The sequence below is a fragment of the Adiantum capillus-veneris genome, chromosome 1 (assembly GCF_014529385.1).
Source record: "Adiantum capillus-veneris isolate H3 chromosome 1, ASM1452938v2, whole genome shotgun sequence".
Taxonomy (NCBI): Eukaryota; Viridiplantae; Streptophyta; class Polypodiopsida; order Polypodiales; family Pteridaceae; genus Adiantum; species Adiantum capillus-veneris.
This window is the reverse complement of record NC_140931.1, coordinates 141314202-141334412: the sequence shown is the minus strand read 5'-3', so window position 1 is coordinate 141334412 and position 20211 is coordinate 141314202. Positions and strand designations below refer to the sequence as shown.

The 20211-nt window shown below is 43.4% G+C and overlaps 1 protein-coding gene across 1 annotated transcript in view; it reads left to right on the top strand.

Annotated features, from left to right (window-relative positions):
- The first annotated feature begins 787 nt into the window (after positions 1 to 787).
- Positions 788 to 20211, top strand: part of LOC147465707 (signal peptide peptidase 2-like) — a 32074-nt gene continuing 12650 nt past the window's right edge. The window contains exons 1-5 of the mRNA XM_086521522.1: positions 788 to 1200; positions 3166 to 3290; positions 3973 to 4208; positions 4581 to 4661; positions 4942 to 5053. Of these exons, the coding sequence (XP_086377648.1) occupies positions 862 to 1200; positions 3166 to 3290; positions 3973 to 4208; positions 4581 to 4661; positions 4942 to 5053 (893 nt within the window). The 5' untranslated portion in view covers positions 788 to 861. The remainder of the gene's footprint in view (positions 1201 to 3165; positions 3291 to 3972; positions 4209 to 4580; positions 4662 to 4941; positions 5054 to 20211) is intronic.

Sequence of the window (20211 nt, the reverse complement as noted above, 5' to 3'; positions counted from 1 at the left end):
TCTAATGGTAGATTTTGAGGTGATAAGATATCATCAAATCCAAATGTTCTCTTAGTTTATTTGATGTAGTGACAACAAATTTAAACTTATCTGTGTTGACTACTATGTAGGAACCACTACTTCCTAGATTATCTATTAATGGGTCTTTACGAGTGTAGTTTCTATGAAGGATTGGTTGGGTATTACTATATTTTTCTTGCAATTGATGAGCAAACAAGGATAAGACATGTTTTTGTGCGAGAGGTGGGACAACACAAACCCTTAAATGCATTGTGTTCATTTGGGTTTGATTACAACAAATTACTAATGAAATTATATACAATAAGTGATGTTCCTCAACAATTGGAATAGAGTGTACACAACATTGGACCGTGGATATTCCACCTGTAAACTTGAGTTTTGTCTTAGATCTTTGTCATTCTATTTTGGTTGCTTCTTATTCAAAGATTATAATTGAAATAGCAATTTTTGTTTATTATCTTAAGAGACATAATAGAATTTATTGTGCAATTTAAGTGTAGTGTGTGGTGAGTAAAAGTTTTTGCGTTTTTAGAGATATATGATTTTGTTTTACTTTTCCTGACAGTGATTCTACAGGAGCTTCTCTTCTTTTTTGCCGCCTTATCCTTCTCGAGAGGGGAGTCTCACTCATCTTTTATTTTTAATTTTATTTAATTTTATAGCTAAACTCACAATTATGAGTGAATTATATTAATCAACCCAAATAATTACAAGGTCTTGTCATGCTCGTGTTACCAACCATAGCGAGCATTACCAACCATAGGCACTTAACTAGTGACAAACGAGAGAGTTCCCGACCAAAGAAGAAATTATGGCGGGATAGTGGCAAAACACTATCCAATGGCTACATGCTATGCAGCTCTCTCTCACCTCCTGTCTCCTCCTCATCATTCCTCATGTTGTCATCAGTGGCTCTCTGTGTCCAACTGTAAAAAGCTTCGTAGCTCCAGGGTGGTGTTCTGCCTCTCCTCGTCACTTTTCTGCAGCAGACGCCATGTTCCACATATAAGGAGGCATCTTTGCACACATATCTGTTGTGGCTTCTACAACGAGCAGCAGGAAGATGGAATTGCCACCGAGACAGTAGAGAGTGATGCCATTTCGTCATTACAAAAGGAGTTGCGACCTAGCTTGGAGCATAATGACAATTGGGAATGGAAGAAAACAGCAAGGGAACTGGTACGCATCATGTAGCTTGTGTTTGGTTTTGATTCCGTAACAAGCTAAGTGACACTGCCTTTGCGGCCTAGCAATTTGAAAGAGGTTTTTCCCATAGATGCAATGAGAAACCGACATCTTTTAGAGACTTTATTACCAACAACATCGAGGTTAATCATGTTCAGACCAGCTTGTGGCAAGAAATTTGAGAAATCAACACCCTAGAGGCACTTCCCACCTCACATTGTCGTGCCTGCAAGAGAAGCCCAAATTTCTGTCAGCTGCTTTTGTCCCTTGCAGGTTGTATTGCCACAAGTATAGTGGTTGTTCTATGGTGGAGAAAATAGATAACATGGAAAGCCTCTCTACCATAGAAAATAGATAACATGGAAAGCCTCTCTCTCTCTCTCTCTCTCTCTCTCTCTCTCTCTCTCTCTCTCTTTGTGTGGCTATTACCACATAGGGGTGACCAGTCCGCTTGCCACTCCCTTGGATATGGGATGCAATTTTTCATGTTAATGATAGGGCTTCCTTTTTACATCATCATATAGTTGCCGATCTTGCAATGACTAAAAATTCGTGTGGAGGTAGTTCATATAGTTGTCGATTTTGCAACGACAATAAAGATTCTTGTGGAGGCACTTGCACGTGAGAAGGGACCTCATGGCCATCAAACAATTGTTTACCTTGCATCGACAATTTCTGGTGCACATAATTCAGATACAAGTGAACTGCGAACGATAGAGCTTTTTTATAGATCATCTATATCATCAAACAGGTGTCGACCTTGCAATGGCAGCAAACATTTTTGCGAAGATAGTTGCACGTGGCGAGGGGCCTCACTGTTTGTAGATAGTTGCCCATCCTGTAGTGACAACAAAGATTCTTACGGAGGCAGTTGCACGCGATTAGGAGTCTCACTATCATCGTCAACGATTCAATGGTAACAAGGATTTTCAGAGAGGTAGTTGCACGCAGCGAGGGGTTTCATTGTTGATTTTTTTGTGAAAAATTGCAGTCTTTTTGAATGCCATAACAACTATGTAGGGCAACCAAGTGCTTCAGTCAACAAGTCATGGCGGAAACACTTAGTTGGTCTACATATTTGTTATTGCATCAAAAAATACTAGAGTTTTACACAAGGAATCAAGAGTGAGACCCTTGGTAACGTGCAACTATTTCTATAAGAATCTTTTTGCAGCTGCAAGATCGGTGACTATGCAATGATAGTGAGGTCCTTAAGTCTCATGCAACTATCTCTATGAGAATCTTTGTTGCCATTGCAAGGTGGGCAATGGTATGTTGACTGTGAGCCTTCTTGTCACATGCAACTAGCTGTGCAAAAATCTTTACTTTCAATGCAAGATCAACAACTGTTTGTTGATGTAGATGATGAGTGGGAGTGTTGCAACGAGCGATGGTATGCACACCCCATCTGTACATTGATTCTTTGTCCCTTTAGCGTGAGGAATTGCCTCGACTCCTCTATTTCCCCATCATTCATGGAGGCGACATAGAACAAAGAGTAATCTTTAGTGGCTTACCAGGACATTGTTTTGTTTGCGGAAGAGCAAGGCATATGACAATTGAATAAACTGAAAAGATAGAGCTTCCATTGCAAAGACACCATACAATGCGTGCTCTTTGATGGATTAGTATAGAAACCATGTGCAATCAAATAAGCATGGATCTTCTCATACCGAATGTGTGGAGCTTGTTTCAGATGATTCAAAGACTTTGTCAACTTGTAGATTTGATTTTCTTAACCCTTTTGATCAGAACAACAAGGCTGTGTGTAGCCTATCTTTTTCACACTTAAATTGTAGCTGTTTTTTCTTGGAAGTTTGTATGGCAAAGTGGACGTGGAATCGGTTATGGAGTGAGTTTGGAAACAGTTTTATGCATTAGAAGTTTGTTTAGCTCTTCTGGTTTTTCAGGACGATTACCTTGGTCATGGTTTTGATAAGTATCTTCTCACCCCTGCAGGTTGCTTACGGACTTATGTTTGCAGCAGTTCCATTAGGTTCTATGCTGCCACGCCTCCAGTATTCTGGGGCATTTTATTTTGTCTTTTTGGCTTTGTGGTCTGTTTACGTAGGCAGTCACCGAAGGTAATGATCCTTGCAATTGAAATTAAACAATTTACTATAATTTTCAAGCTTTTCTTATGCGATTTAAGATTGACATTATCCTTTTCTATTCGTTTTCAAAGCAATTCTGGTTACCCAAAGATTGTGAGTATGAGCCACATGTAAGAAGATGAATATACTTGTTTTATGTGAAGTGTGTTCATGAAATGATCATATGGCATTGCAAGATCCTGCACCACCTTTCTTTCTTCTTGCATAATAGTGCTAATAGCAATTATTTGGGCATTTTCTGCTTTCTAAAACAAACCTGTGGTTGAGATGTGATTTTTTGAGTCTGCTTGTAAAAGACCGCCCCAAAGAACTGCAGACAGTTTTGCCAAAGAAGAGGCCAATCCTCCTAGCCATAGCTAGTGGGACATAGCAACAACAGAAAGAGGGCATGAGTCAGAGCCAGCATGGTCGTGCACAAAGACAAGTAGGGCTGAGAGACAGAGAGAGGGCATTACTTGACCGGTTATGGTATACGATAGTAGAGGGATGCCTGAGGTAGGTCAGGAGCAACATCTTGACAGACCTCTAGAAGCGAGCCGTTGGAGGGACCATGGGAGGGTTGGGGGGGTGTGTGTGTGTGACATTTATCTTGATATGAATATACCTATTTTTGTTTGGTTGGTTGCTCATAGTGATGTGATACAACTTGCAGCTTACAGAGAAGCCCACCTCAAAAGATGTCATTTAAGCAGGGCCTTGCAGTACCTATCATGTGTTCAATCTCACTATTTGGATTTTACTGTCTGCTGCGATTCTATCCTGAACTTGATCTACGAACTTTTGTCTCAATATATCTGGGGTTCGCTGGATCTCTCGCTGTTGCCAGCAACTTGGTTGGTCCTGTGAGATACATATTACCAGACAAAGACACATTCTCTTGGAGAATCAGTAAGGTTTCAAGCTTCAAGTACCCTTACACTTCTGCCCAAATAAGTTATTTTTCTCAATTTAGTTGCTGACAAAAATGGAAAGATCTAATAGTAAGCCAGTAGTATGCATGGTGGAACAGTTAGTAACTTTAGTTGATGACTAGCACCAGTTTGATTTTGAGCATTTTCCTGCGTCTTTCTCTATAGAGTTCTCGTGCATGTTTGCTTGTATTGAATGCATCTTTCAACTTGTGTTCTGGTTTTGGATGATTTGTGATCAGTATATAGTGAAGAATTCTTTAATCTGGGTATTCAACTCATACTTCCCTGAAATTCATGCTCCCAGTCAAAAATCTCTCTCATTAATGCATATATTTTCATGTTGGTGCAGACATTCCTCAATGGCTTTTGCAAGATGAGGGTCGCCCTGTTCATTTTACGGTTACGGCTGCAGATTGTATTGCTTTACTTGGTACGCCATCTTATGGGGCCTGGATGCAGCAACAAGAGTGTGTGCCTCACAGTAGATTGTTGAATTTGCTACTGGGTATCAGCTCCAAGCAGACCTGCCCTGAGAACAGAGCTAAAGCAGCTATAAAGCTGTCTGCTGTGTTTCATCCTTAGCACCGAGTTGAGTGGCGTGTGCATGTGTGCACACAAGTGTGTGTACAAGAAAGAAGTTTTTAAGACTTCTTTCTGTTGTTGTTCTTGACACAATGGTTTTATTAATTCTGGTTTTGGGTTTATTGCAGTTGGCATTGGTGCAGCTATTGCAAGCAGGCAAAGTGGAGCCCCTTTTACTGTAAACAACTTTATTGCTGTCTGTATTGTGACAGAACTTTTGAATCTCCTGTCTCTTGGAAGGTATATGGCTGACTGTATTGAGGAGCTTATACCATTGTTATAATTTATTTCAATTGTTATACTAGTGTAATAAAGCAAATAATCTATTTGTCTTTTGTCTTCTCTGAGATATCAATTTGGGTTTCAGTTTCTTTAGGAAAATAATTGACTAGTACACGTTATAAGCTTTACGAAATTGCTGCAGCAAGGTTGTTATAGTGGAAGTGTAAAGAAGCACATAAAATGGGCACCAGGAATGCCAGAATATGGGAAGAGAGAGTCTTTTTGTCAAAGGGGAAGTATAAAATAGAATATGAATGTGTGAGTCAGGTTTAGAGCATGGAGCTTTTTCAGTGCAGCCCTGCCCATGTGATGGTGAACCTATATGTGTTTATGTTGTAACAGGTCTCAAGAACGTAGTTCTGTTGGAGAGAAGTGGAGATTAGGAAAGAACCTAACAATACAGAATGATCCCTTGTGACTAAAGAGAGACATGGTGATTTTCTAAGTTTTTTTCCTTTTTCATCTATTTCCGGGGGGGGCATGGGGGAGAGGGTGGTTGGACATGTAGTATGCACACTGAACCGACATTATAGTTGGACATATACACTTTTGGCTATTTGCCAAGCCCATTCAACTCCCTTTACAATCTTCAAAGACGATCAGCGTCAAGTTGAGAGGCATTTAAGAAATTTCGGATTCAGGGCGGATTCCATTCCCTTATTATAGAAGGGTCAAGACCTGAATTGGAAAATGGAAATTTGAATATACTCAAGTCATTTGGAACCTAGAATCCATTCTATGCACTAGATATTTGAACCATAGGTGTCGGAATTAGGGTTGCAGGGATGCACACACAACTTGGAGAAGATGATGAGCTCAAGGCACACAACAAAGAGTGTATTGCTTAGTGTGCGAATAGAAAGATAAGTTAGCCTATTATGATGGGCGTATATAAATGCAAGGGGGAAAAAACCTCCTAGTGAGGGAAAAAATGGCCCGACGGTCCTAAGTGTGTTCATATACATCACTACCACATATATGGCAACAAATCCCCCTTCGGAGTGATGCGGTGAACGAGAGCTGACACATAGCGTATAGGGAGAGAAGTGCCATGCCCTAAGGACATGGTCAATCCACAAAGGGAAGCAAGCCCAAAGCTTTGCGGAAAGCTTCAAACTTCTCAGAAGGCAATGCCTTTGTGAGCAAATCTGTAAGGTTGTCCTATGTTGGCACATAAGCCAGTTGATCTTGTCAAAGTCGACGATGCGGAAGCGTAGAGACCAAGGGGAGTGAGCACGAGAGAGAGAGAGAGAGAGAGAGAGAGAGAGAGAGAGAGAGAGAGAGAGAGAGAGAGAGAGAGTCTCTTGAACCAATTAACCTTGGCAATGAATAACTGAATGCGTGTATACAATGGAGGCAAGGGGTTGCTTATATAGCAACCTCACTAAATTGCCCTATCCAAGACTTTAACAAATAAGTAAAATAAATACCTAAAAGCCAAACTAAATAATGGGATCAAATTGGGCAATTCACTTGAGAAGCCAAAACTCTTAACACCCTCTCTGCAGCTCATAGTGGACATCAATAGTGAGACCAACTCGATGAAGAAGCTACCATGGACACCCCCATAGTGGCCACCAACTGGATACACCTTGGTGTTGCTCTCCTCAACTTTGCACCTGAAAGTATTCCATCTTGAGCATTGGTTGCTTTTGTAGCAACTTTGATCTGTAGACCATACTACGTCCAATAATCCCCATTCATGAATTGTGAACACATCACGTCCAAAATATAAAACTCCAAGATAATGAACTGTTGGAACACATACTGTCCATGATCTGACCAACAACAATGAATTGGCTCGCTCATCCATAGTGTCTTTGATACGCCCGATTGGTTCCTTGCCAGATGCATGTGCCTTGAACTCCGACCTACGGGTCCAAACACCAATAACTTGAACTCCTACACAAGGGTCCAAACCAATCATAGGGAGCACTGTTTGCCCCTCTTTGCCATTCACAAGCCTCTCTCTGGCTGAAGCTAGTGGTGATACTTGTCATTTGACTAGAAATCTGACGTCGAGGCCACTGTGGCTGCCGCCACGAGTGCCATGTCGATCTCCTCTGTCAAACCTTTATTACCGTAATCTCTGTCCAGCTTGCCTTTATCCTTGTCTTCTTGTGAGTTCTTGCTTTTGCCTTTGGCTTCAAACTCTCGAGCCAAACAAAGCGTCGAGTCACATTCATGACAAATGTGGTCATACCTCGTGGATATCGAGGCAGTTACCGTAGTACTGGTACTGCCATCCTTGTCCAACTGACCTTTGCCGTTGTCCTCTAGCGAACTCGTCCATTTGCTTTTGACTTCACAAACTCGAGCCAAACAATTTGTCGGGTTCCTTGAGAACTGTGCCGGTGCATAGGCCGCTAACTGGATGATTGACGATCCTTTATCCATAGCTTTTGGTTGATATTGTGCTAATTCTTTCTATCTTTCGTGGTGCGTATGCCCTATCAACTACCTCATTTGTGCTAATTTTTTCGATTTCATGCTTCTTTTAGTGCTAGGCTTCATTATGGCTGAGTCTGCCCTTGATCTCCGGAGTCATGACAGAAACTCAGTACGCTGAACTTTGTGTTGACGTATGCTCATGTGTGTGCGCGTGTGGTGTGTGTTGTGTTGGGGAGCATATTTTAGTACCTAGTTCTACACCCACTATTGGGCGCTGACGACGTTAGTGGGGATGTCGTGGTATTTAGTCAATACTATGCATGATGGAGCTGATGGTTATATTGTCTTGTGGGTGACTACCATGGGTCTATACCTTGCACTTTCCTTCAAGGGTGAATCTGGGCTTATCCTGGATTCATTTAGGTATATATAGCTTTTGGTTGGTTTTGGTACGCAGAGATCATTCGAAGCCCGTGTGGGAACATCCCCATAAGGAAAAAAATAATTGTCCAAGAGAAGTCGGAGATCCTATCGATGGACACCCTCTTACCCAAGCGTCTCAAAAACGCTGGAGCTCAGCCGTTATGGACGGCTCCCCCGTAATGCCAACAACGTACTCTTGAAGGCCACCACAGCTCGGCAGCGCCTAGACCTTCTCCTTTCTAGCATTTTGAAAACGTTGCTCCAAAAACGCTGCTGGACAGATTTGCATTCCAAAGATGCTCCACACGAAGCACACCTCTTCTAGTACAGAAACGTAGCTGGTCTTTATCTTGTCTGGTGCTGAAAAACGGCTGTTTTCCCTCCTGTAGGTTGCCGAAAACACTATTGTCTCTCTGCTACCCCTACTGAAAACACTGAGGTCTCTTCTAGCACCAAAAGCTGAAAACGCTAGTGTTTTTGTTGTACCTACATACTGAAAATGCTGCTAATTTCCAGCCTCTTGCTACATAAGAAAACGCAATGTTTTCCTCTTGCTGTGGATGCAAAACATTGATGCTTTTCCGCCAAGCAGCTGTAACAGACTTGGACACTCCAAGTCAAGAATCAACCGCGACAACACCAAATAACCACTTCAAAACAATTCACAGATCACAATAGATTTGCACTGGCCCGGCGGAGTTCTGTGCCTAGAGATATTGGCCCCAAAGACTGGCGCCCCTTTCGGTATTTCTTTTTGTATTAATCAATTCAAAGTACAAGAGAGTGGGTCGGGATTCACTCTCAGACTCTGCGTCCAGATGCTCTGAGAAGTGAGGCCCTCACCACTAATTTAAAGGTTACAAGGGATGCCCAAAAGCAGAGCCCCAAAAGCTTGAAAGCAAAAGCAGATTCTCTTTCTCTCTCAATGAGAGTCAGTAAAAAGCAAGTTCTCTTTCTCTCTTTCTTTCTCCCAAATCAAAGCGAAAAGTTGAGATTTGCATCGCTCAAAAAATTTATTTATTTTTATTATTAATAAATATTCCGCCTCCACGATTTTCGAAAATTAGCGTTTTTGGCAAAAATTAGGGTTTGCAGGAATTTTAGGGTTTCTGGTAGAAATTAGGGTTTCTACTGTCCGCCACGTCATCACTTTGTGACATACCCCCCTCTTGAAAGCATTGTAATCGACCGCGATTACGCCTGCAAAACCGACAAAAGCCATAAACCGTCTTAGCAGACACTGACTGTTAGTACCTACGTACTAGGAACACACATCTAGCACAGTCACATCACACGACATCACAAGACATCACCAGACATCATAGGACATCACATGACATTCAACATTCATTCGGATCTTAGACCATGATTTATCGGCAATGTAGCTAGCAATCACATCTAGGTCCAATCGGGACCTCATCGATGTCCGATTGACTAACCCCTATTGCAACCATGTCTATTCGAGATCAATCAGACCAAAATGCTGCAGTCATTTCGGCTATAAGTTTCTGCACTCACAAGAAGTCAAGAACAAATCAGTATCATTATCAGGAATTCCATTTCATAAAGTCATCCAGCAGAATACTGTCAGCTCTCAGTATCCCTAAAGCTCAAAGAGACATCAGTGACTTTAGTATCAAAATCGAGGCATCTGTTGACAAAGGAGCGGAGTAACTCCCCTCTTGTGCATCCCACTGCACCAGATCTTCGGCCAAGATGAGTTTCTGGGTTCCGTTTGGAGTAGACTATGCTAAACCAAAACATCGAGGTAAAGTTTCACAATCCGAGGAGTATCTGCTAGGTCCTCCTCCTCCATCCACTTCGCATCAAATGCAGGAAAGTTCTTGAACTAAACCAAGAACCGCCTTCGGACTTTACCTTTCTTCGTATCGTTATGTGCCAAAATCTGTTCAGGAACAAGGATCTCCTCGTTTTCTTCCACTGCGGGTTGCTCATCAGGCTCCCCATCATCAGGCACATCACCCTTAACAGGGTTCAAGAGACTCACATGCAATGCATTGTGAATCCTCCAAGTATCTGGCGGTTTCAATCGGAAGGAGACATCATTTATCTTGTAAGTGATCTGGAAAGGTCCGTAGTATCGCATACTAAGCTTTGGAAAAAGCCTCTCCTTTCCCTTTTTCTTTCTTAGGCGTGCCTTCTCAAAAGTAAGAGCACCCAATCATCCTTCTTCAGTTTCAAGTCGCGGCGATGGCGATCCGCATCCCTTTTTCTGTTGTTCTTGAGACTCCTGCAAAGTCTCGCGAACCTTGGCAAAAGCCGTATCCAAATCTCGCGAATATTCATCCGCTTCAAATATCTAATCTTTCGTGCTCAAGAAGGATGGAACCTTAGCAGCACTTTCAACAATCTCACATGGCGTCTTCCCCGTCGAAGAGTGTATCGTGTTATTGTAGGCAAATTCCACCAAAGGTAAGTTCTTTTCCCATTGAGTCTTCTGATCCGAGATACAAGACTTCAATAAATCTAAAATCACTGAATTGGCAATCTCAAATTGCCCGTCAGTCTGCAAGTTGAACGATGACGAGAACTGCAACCGCGTGCCAATGTTCTCCCAAATTGCCTTCCAAAACAAACTCATAAATCTGGGGCCTCTGTCGGAGAGAATCGTCTCAGACGTGCCATGTAATCGGAAAATCATCGTGATCATTCTGTGTTTTCGGGAGATCAAAAATGAAATCCATTTCAATATTTTCCCAGGGGCGGGTGGGTATGGGTAAAGGGTGTAACAATCCCTGTGCCTTATGCCTGTCAAACTTGACCTTCTGGCATACTGCGCACAACTCTTCCACGTCCTTTTTGAGTCACGGCCAAAAGAAGTATCTCTCTACCCCTTTCATGGTGGTAGCAATGCCGCGGTGACTAGTAAAAGGTGGACAGTGGCATTCAGTCATAACCTTATCCCTCACCGGCTGTGTAACGCACAACATAGTCTTTTTCATCAAGTAGCCTTCCCGAAGGGAGTATCCCGCTACTGTCTCCCCATCTCGTATCCGTGTGAAAATATCTGCAAAATCTGTATCTGTGGCATACTGATCGACCATATCCTTGAAGCTCCTATGATGTATTGCGGAAATAGCCAGAACCAACGGTTTCCGAGACAAAGCATCTTCCACCACATTCTTCTGTCCCTGCACATTGACAATCTGGAAGTGGAACTGTGACAAGATGTTCGCCCACCGCATCTGCTTTTCCGAAAGCTGCTTCTGTGACAAGTAGCGCAAACTCTGATGGTCTGTAAAGACATTAAAATCCGCTCCGAGTAGGTAATGCCGCCACTGAGTAAGAGCATGGATAACCGCCAAAAGCTCTTTCTCATAGATCTGTGCTGTCATCTCCGGCCTAGAGAACAAACGGCTCTCGTAAGCAATGACATGGCCTTCTTGCATCAAGACCGCACCCAGACTACGACCAAAAGCATCACAAAATACTTCAAATGACTTTTGCAAGTCCGGCAAAGTCAAATCTGGTCCTGTAGTCAATTTCTCTTTCAATGTCCGAAAGGCAGTCACCTCTGTGGGTCCCCACGAAAAAGGTACTCCTTTCTGGGTCAAGGTATGCAAAGGGGAAGCAACCTCTGCAAACTTTCGTATGAACCGCCTATAGTACGAACACAGTCCCAAGAAGCTTCTAACTTCATGGACATTCCTCAAATCGGGCCAATCACGGATAGTCTCTATCTTGGCCGGGTCCATTTGCACTCCTGCTGCTGCTGACACAATGTGTCCCAAAAAAGCGTATCTTTGGTAGGAAAAATTCACTTTTCTTTTTGCATTAATCACTAACGTGTGATCTCGTAATGCCTGAAAGACTTGAAGCAGATGATCTCTGTGTTCTGCCTCATTCTTGGAGAAAACAATGATGTCGTCAAAGAAAGTGCCAACAAATAGATTGTACTCTCGAAAAATCCTGTCCATCATCCGGTTAAATGTCGCAGGAGTATTGGTTAAGCCAAAAGGCATCACCAAAAACTCAAATAACCCAAAAGTCTTGTAGACATCTCCTGGCGCTATCCCGATGTGATGATATCCACTCTTCAAGTCAATCCTGCTAAAGCACGAGGATCCCTGTAACTTGTCGAGTATATCATCGATCCTAGGAATCGGAAATCTGTTCTTGATGGTGATTTCGTTGAGAGTGCTATAATCGATGCACATTCTCCAAGATCCGTCTTTCTTCAAAACCAACAACACTGGAGAGCAATACGGTGAAGTACTAGGTTGGACAAGACCCTTTTCCAAGAGGTATTTCACTGGGTTCATAATCTTTTCATTCTGTACTTGGCTCACACGGTAAGGTGGCCGATTCGGTGGCGTGCTTCCAGGTATCAAATCAATGGTTTGATCTTCAGGCCCTCTGAAAAGCAATCGGCATGAGTGTGGAGAAAAATCTTGGCGTTCTTTTGATCAGGTCAAAACATATTCAACCTTTATCCATCGTTCAGTTCTCTTCCAAAAGAATGAGTAAGAAACTGAAGTTCATCAAATACAATCTCTAAGCCCTTCATTTATCAAAGTCGCTTTCTCGGCCTGGTAGTCAACCACGGCGTAGTTCTTATGGTACCAAGGGATCCTGAGTAGAACGTCACTCGCGTGCCCTGAACACCCCTGTCATTGCAAACGAAGTTTGCCAATGCTCGGTGTAATGGTAACATCCCATCCGGGTGCCAGTCGAACTACCTCCGTCTATGGCGTTAGTCTGTTGGGCGTAATTCCAAATCGAGCCGCCAATTCCAAGTGAAAAGAAGTTGGCCTTGGCTCCTTCAAAAGAGCCTCCCGATCCTTCACTTTGCCCCAAAAGCGGCAAAGTTTGTACTTTCATTCATTAAATTCGGTGCAGGTCCCATGCCATGTGGTACCAGTTCTGCTTTTCTATCTGCCTTTTCTGCCACATTCCTCAGCTGCTCTCGAACGCTCAGGCCTGTCGTCGTCTTTATCATTCTGTTCTTTCTGTGCCTTTTTAGGGCACTTCGCGGAGATATGTCCCTGTTTCCCGCATCCAAAGCACTTTCCCTCTCTGATGAAGCGAGCTCTCTCCTCAGGAGTAAGGTTGGGTCGTGCATCATTTTTCTCTGGGTTGCTCTTTTTCTTTCTACTTTCATTCCCAGAAGTCTGTTCGGCTCGTTGTGTCATGGCCTCATCTGTGGGGTAGGTCAGACTGCCAGAGTGAATGGCAAAGCCCCGCTTCGCATGACTCATCAACTCCTGAAAAGAAGCTGACTTCTGTTCCAAGCAGTGATCTCGGATCTCTGTAGGTAGACCCAAGGTAAACCGCTCAATCTGTTCTTTGAACGAGATCTTCTTGAATGAAGAGGCGGGTAGAAAGAGCTCCAGAATCTTTCACAGTAAGTATTTACTGTATCGCTCTTGGTCATCCGAAGATGGTTCCAAGCAGCTCGTATATCTCGTTCAAACTCTTGCATCAACCAAGAAGAAATAAAAAGCCTCTTAAATTTCAGCCATGTAACTGGCGCAGTCTTGTTTAAAAGAAGCGTGGACCACCAAGTACGAGCATTCCCCTTAAAGTAAGAGTCCGCTCTCCGAATCTTGGAGTGCTCTGAATAGCGTCCTCCCGCGAAAGCAATGTCAAACTGCTGAAAAAAGACACAGCCTTCGAAGTATCCGAGTACCCTGAAAAAGTATCAAACTTGATCGAGTGGCCACCTTCCTTAAACTCTCGGACTTTCTTGCTTTTATCTTCGAGAAAGTCATACTGGTTGGCTTTGTAAAAATTCTTCTTGTTCGCATAAAACTTTCCGTCATCGGAATCTGAGCTGTCTGTAGACGAGTCCTCAGTAGAACTGTCAGTCTCTGGGCGAGATGTAGCCTTCTTTGCCTTTTTCTTGCCCTTTCGGAAGCTTTGTGTCTTGCTTCGCTTTTTGCCTTTTCTGTCTTCTTCGCTCTAATCCGAGGAGCTAGAAGAACTGTCAGAAGAAGAAGAAGAAGAACTGGGTACTCCTTCAAATCGAACACGCTTCTTCCGTTCTTTGCCTTATCAAATGTCAACCGACGACCCAAATATCCCGGGAAGTCAGTGCCTTTCTTCTGCTTTTTGCCGTGCTTTTTGCCTTTCTTTTGCACGTCGAAAAGCTGAGCAATCCATGCATCAACCACGGTCTCTAGTTCCTTCTTCGTATATTTCTTGGAGGCAGAAGGTTTCTTGAGAGCGGGTTTCGGGAGTGGTGTTGTGGTTCTCTGCCACTCCTTCTGTACCTCTTCCAAAGAGGTATGGTTCATATATTTTGCCATCTTCGGATCCTTGGCAAAATTGAGCATCATCTTTGTTGCATCGCCAATCAATTGATGACGCTCCATCTCTCTTTGCTCCGCCTGAGTAGGCCGAGGCGGGCCATACTCTCTGTCTGAATCTTCGTTGTGATCCCAACCCGCATCTCCAGATGCAGAGGGAGTCGACTGATCATTGCCTGAAGCCATAGGTGCCGCGGAAAAAAATTTCGGGGATCGGATTTTCCATAGAAGAGAAATCAGTCGTGCTCTGATACCACTGTAACAGACTTGGACACTCCAAGTCAAGAATCAACCGCGATAGCACCAAATAACCACTTCAAAACAATTCACAGATCACAATAGATTTGCACTGGCCCGGCGGAGTTCCGTGCCTAGAGATATTGGCCCCAAAGACTGGCGTCCCTTTCGGTATTTCTTTTTGTATTAATCAATTCAAAGTACAAGAGAGTGGGTCGGGATTCACTCTCAGACTCTGCGTCCAGATGCTCTGAGGAGTGAGGCCCTCACCACTAATTTAAAGGTTACAAGGGATGCCCAAAAGCAGATTCTCTTTCTCTCTCAATGAGAGTCAGTAAAAAGCAAGTTCTCTTTTTCTCTTTCTTTCTCCCAAATCAAAGCGAAAAGCTGAGATTTGCGTCGCTCAAAATTTCCCAAAAAAAATAAATATTTTTTTAAAATAAAATAAAATTAATATTCCGCCTCCGCGATTTTCGGAAATTAGGGTTTTTGGCAGAAATTAGGGTTTGCAGGAATTTTAGGGTTTCTGGCAGAAATTAGGGTTTCTACTGTCCGCCACATCATCACTTTGTGACAGCAGCCCCTTGCAAAAACGCTAATGTCGAGGTGATGTTCGCACTCCAAATCCCTACAGCCCTTCTCCTTCTCGATAGTGCTGATTCTCTGCCATGATCATAGAGACCCATGCTCTGATACCATGTCAAAGTCGACGATGCGGAAGCGTAGAGACCAAGGAGAGAGAGAGAGAAATGAAATGAAATGTTATATTAACGTCTTCAAAAGGCCAAAGTGACCTATGAGACCAGAAAGTTACAATGTGGTGGATCTGATACAAAGTCAGAGTCAAAGTAACAAGATGACAACAAAGACAAAAATGAAATGACAAATGCCACAATAAAATACTATGGAATCCTAAACTACTAGGTGTGAACAGCAGCTAGCTGGGATATCTAGATCACAAGAGATCCAGCATCGGTCGCTGGCGGATCTCATCAATCTCCTCCATGGTCAGTAGTCTGACCGGGCGTCGTGCATGTCGAGCCAAAGTGATCCGAATCCTCTGATGCAGCCTCCGTCGATGCTGTGTAGTCCTCCGCAGTGGTGGGCGTCTGGATCTTCCAAGCTCAGTCGCTCGGTCGATCAGTGTGCCTCTGGTGTGAGACGACAAGCTCTGTTGTGGTAGTAACTCCTCCGGGTGTCCAATGACAGCTCTAAAGAAATCTGTGATCTGTCTCTGGGACTGGCTAGCCTCTCCTCTCATCAGGCTCTCTCTGTGTCTGCGTAGCTCGAGCAAAAACAAGCCCAAGCATCCCTGATCCTCGTACTGCATGACTCTGGAGAATGGTCCAAAGCCCTCTCTGAACAAGCAATGGAAGCGGCCTCGTATCTCATAGTAGACGGGGCAGTGGCATGTGTAGTGCAACTCTGTCTCTGGCTCGATGTCACACAGGGGGCATGTCTTGGCCTCTGCTGGTACTCTGCTGTATCTCCCAGTCTCGATCCGCAGCTGGTGTGAAGATGTACGTATCTGGCCGATAGCACATCGTATCCCATGAGACAAGTGAGTGCATCAGCATATAACAATAATGGAATCCATGTCCCTGCCATCTGTGCACCTCTATCACCATCTCTCTCAATGTAGTCAGAAACCTCATCCACATACATACCAAATAGAGTAGGAGAGAGCGGACAGCCCTGCTTCACCCCAATAGTGGAGTGAATCGGGGTGGATAGACCCTCTGAGGTGCGTACCTGCCCCACTACTGACCTGTATAATGCCATGACCCCCCATATGAGCTCTGTGGGTACTCCCATCTGCTGTAATCTGCGCATCAATCTAGCTCTAGGCACTGTGTCAAAAGCTTTGCGGAAATCCACAAAGCTACAATAGATCCGTTTCCCACGCAATCTACCCTCCTCAATGATGGCTCTGAGTGTCAAGATATGGTCAAGAGTAGAAAAACCCCTCCTAAGGTATGTCTATTGTATTCTTAGAGAGAGAGAGAGAGAGAGAGAGAGAGAGAGAGAGAGAGAGAGAGAGAGAGAGAGAGAGAGAGAGAGAGAGAGAGAGAGAGAGAGAGAGAGAGAGAGAGAGAGAGAGAGAGAGAGATGAAATGTTATATTAACGTCTTCAAAAGGCTAGAGTGACCTATGAGACCAAACTGATACAAAAGTGGTGAATCTGTTACAATGTCTGAAAAGTGTGGAAGTGTGAAAATAAATGTGAAAAACTAAATACAAAGTATTAGATAAACTTCTTAGGAGCATTCTGGGTGTCTGGCTAGAATGCTTCTAATCCTTTGTTGTAGTCTCCTCCGGTGAAGTGTGCTTCTGCATCTCAGTCGTGGTCGTCTCGATTTCCTAAGCTCAATTGCCCTGTCAATGAGGGTGCCTTTCGTATGAATGTGGGTACTCCTTTGTGCTCGCTGCTGGCCTCTTGCTTCTCCTTCCATTCCTGCTTCTCTCGATCCGAAGAAATCTGTGATGTGCCTCTGAGGCTGTAGTGCTCTTTGTCTTCTCATTAGATTATCCCTGTGCCGATGTAGTTCCAATAGGTACAGGCCTAAGCACCTTTGATCTTGGTATTGCATGACTCTATCTAGAGGTCCAAAGCCTTCTTTAAATAGGCAATGGAAACGCCCACGTATCTCATAGTATACGGTGCAATGACATATGTAGTGTAATTCTGTCTCTGGCTCCATTCCGCATAACTTGCAAATTCTGCTCTCAGGTGGGATTCCCCTAAATCTGCCAAATTCAATTTCCAGTTGGTGTGAGGATGTACGAATCTGACCAATAGCACATCTCAAACCATGAGACAGGTGGGTATCCATGTAGCTCGGGCGAATCACAAAACCATCTTCAGATAGTTGTAGGAAGTTTTCTTTGTTGTCGGCCATCTTCGTGCCCAATTCTTGTGTAGGGTCTACCCATGTCCTCTTAGTGTCCAACTGTATAAGATCCTGGCGGATGATTTTATTATGTAGGGTCTACCCATGTCCTCTTAGTGTCCAACTGTATAAGATCCTGGCGGATGATTTTATTAATCTCCGTTCGTGTGATTGCCAGTGATGGAGCCTCAAGAGAGTATTGGAAGGGGGGTAATCTTTCCATACTGAACCCGTGTCTCTGAAACCACGAGGACAGTTGCGCATACCAGCATGATGTATCTCCTTTCATTGCTAATTGTCGAGAGGATTCGAGGGCCAATCTAGTATATCGGCAATTATTTGTATCCCTTAAACCATGTATAAAGGACACCGATCTGGTAATAGCTTCAATTTCTATCGGAGGGGCAGCTAGCTCCGCTCGGGTAATTGCGTGTGGTACGGAGGCCTTGGCTCTAATCATTTGGGAAATCATAGATACCAAAGGTCTCTCCATTGACTTCCAATTATCCTGATCCACAGATGGTTCCCAAATCTGGACCCCATAAAGCATAGCCGAAGCCACCACAGTATCAAAGAGCCAAAGTTTTGTTCGTGGTTCCTGAAACTGCACTTGTGAACACATCCTCTCCAACCCTCCCAAGGCCGCAGAGGCTCTGGACAATCTAGCATCCGCTGCTTTCTTAAGAGTAAACTTCGGTCCTGTAAATACCACACCAAGGTATGTGTATGCATCTGTGTACTCTACTGTATCCTGGCCATATGCAAATGTAGGTGCCGATCTCCTAACCCACTGCGGTGTGGTGTTAAACACCATAACTTTGGTTTTACCCAAATTTACCGATAGTCCGTTGTCCTCCGCGAATTTATGTAATGCATCTAACTGCCTCTGCATTCCATCTGGTGATTCTGCTATCAATACAATATCATCTGCATACAACAACAAAGGGATCCATGACCCTGCAAGTTGAGCACCTCTGTCACCCTCTCTATCAATGTAATCTGATACATCATCTATATACATACCAAATAAAGTAGGGGACAGTGGGCATCCCTGCTTTACTCCAACAGTGGAATGAACAATGTCGGAATCCCCTTCTGGAGTACGTACATAACCAGTTACTGACCCATATAAGGCCATGATCCCCCAGATAATCTCTTTGGGGACCCCTAACTCTTGCATTTTGCGCATCAATCTGGCCCTTGGTACTGTATCAAAAGCTTTTCGAAAATCCACAAAGCAACAATACATCCTTCTCCCGCTTGCTCTTCCTTCCTCAATAATGGCTCTGAGCGTAAGAATATGATCTAAAGTGGAATAACCCCTCCTGAATCCAGCTTGTCTTGTTGCCCTTATGCCCTCATTCTCTGCCCATCAACCTCAGCAATGAATACCTGAATGCGTGTATACAATGGAGGCAAGGGGTTGCTGATATAGCAATCTCACTAAATTGCTCTACCCAAGACTTTGACAAATAAGTAAAATAAATACCTAAAAGCCAAACTAAATAATGGGATCACATTGGCAGTTCACTTGAGATGCCAAAACTCTAACTGATCTCTCTTGCTGAGAGTCTCTCCCTGACATAGTGATAATGCACCTCAATGTGCTTTGTGCGAACATGAAGAACTGGATTCCTCGCAACAGCCAGTGCGCTCTGACTGTCTGTGTAGATGAAATTGCAATGTCGTGTCAAACACCCAAATCAACCGTAAGGTGTCTGAGCCATACACACTCAACTGTAGCTGTGAAGATTGCCTTGTACTCAGCTTCACAAGAGGAAGTGGCCACAGTACATTGCTTCTTGCTCAATGATGATATGCATGAGCTGTCGAGCATGAAACAAAAACCACTTGTGGACACTCATGTGTCATAACATCCAGCCCAATTTGAGTCCGAAAAAGCATGCAAATCTAGCGGCAATGATCCCCCTTGGGATAAAGCAACCCAAGATGTAAAGTGCCACTCAAGTAGCAAAAGATCCTTTTAACAGCCTGCGAATGCTTAGACCCTGGCCTATGCAGAAGTTTGCTAAATTGTGAGACTGCAAACTGAATATTCGGCCTCGTATTGCATACATAAATAAGGAATCTAAGAGCAGTTTGATAAAGAGTGGTATCAATAAGATCTCCAGCGTCATGAAGGCTCAATTTTAAACGTGTTTTTATTGGAGTAGCAATAGGTTTGTAGTCCTCAAGTCCAAACTTACATAATAATGTTTCTATGTATCTTGCTTGAGACAAAGCAATCCCTCTATCACACTTGTCACTGCTTAAACTGTATGCCCAAGCTATGATGCAAAAGCCTCAAGGATTTCGTCTTCAAAGTGGCATTCAATTCAGCCTTGAATTCAACAATGTGCGTCTCAGTTTGAGAAGTAATCAGTAAATCATCTACATACAAAACAAGGATAAAAAATTCATCAGCCTCACGTTTGACATACAAAGTGCTCTCAATTGGATTGTTACGAGACCCTTGTTTAACCAATAGAGTGTCAGCTTTCTCATATCAAGCATGAGAAGATTGCTTAAACCCATACAAAGATTTCTTATATTTGCACACTTTATTTTCTTGTCCTTTCTTGACAAAACAGCGAGGTTGCGTTACATATACTTCCTCAAATATATCACCATTCAAGAAAGCAATTTCAATGTTTGATTGATGTATATTCCGTCCAAAATGAGTTGCCAATGCACATAGAAAACGAACAGTCATCATACAACAAGTGGGAGCAAAAGTCTTTTTTAGTCAATGTCTTTTTGTTGTGCATAACCTTTTGCAACAAGTCTAGCCTTGTAGCGATCAATCTCACCATCCGGCTTATGATTCAACTTGTAAACCCACTTCGTACCAATGGCCTTTTTGCTAGGAGGCAAATCACATAAAGTCCATGTGTCATTGTCTTTA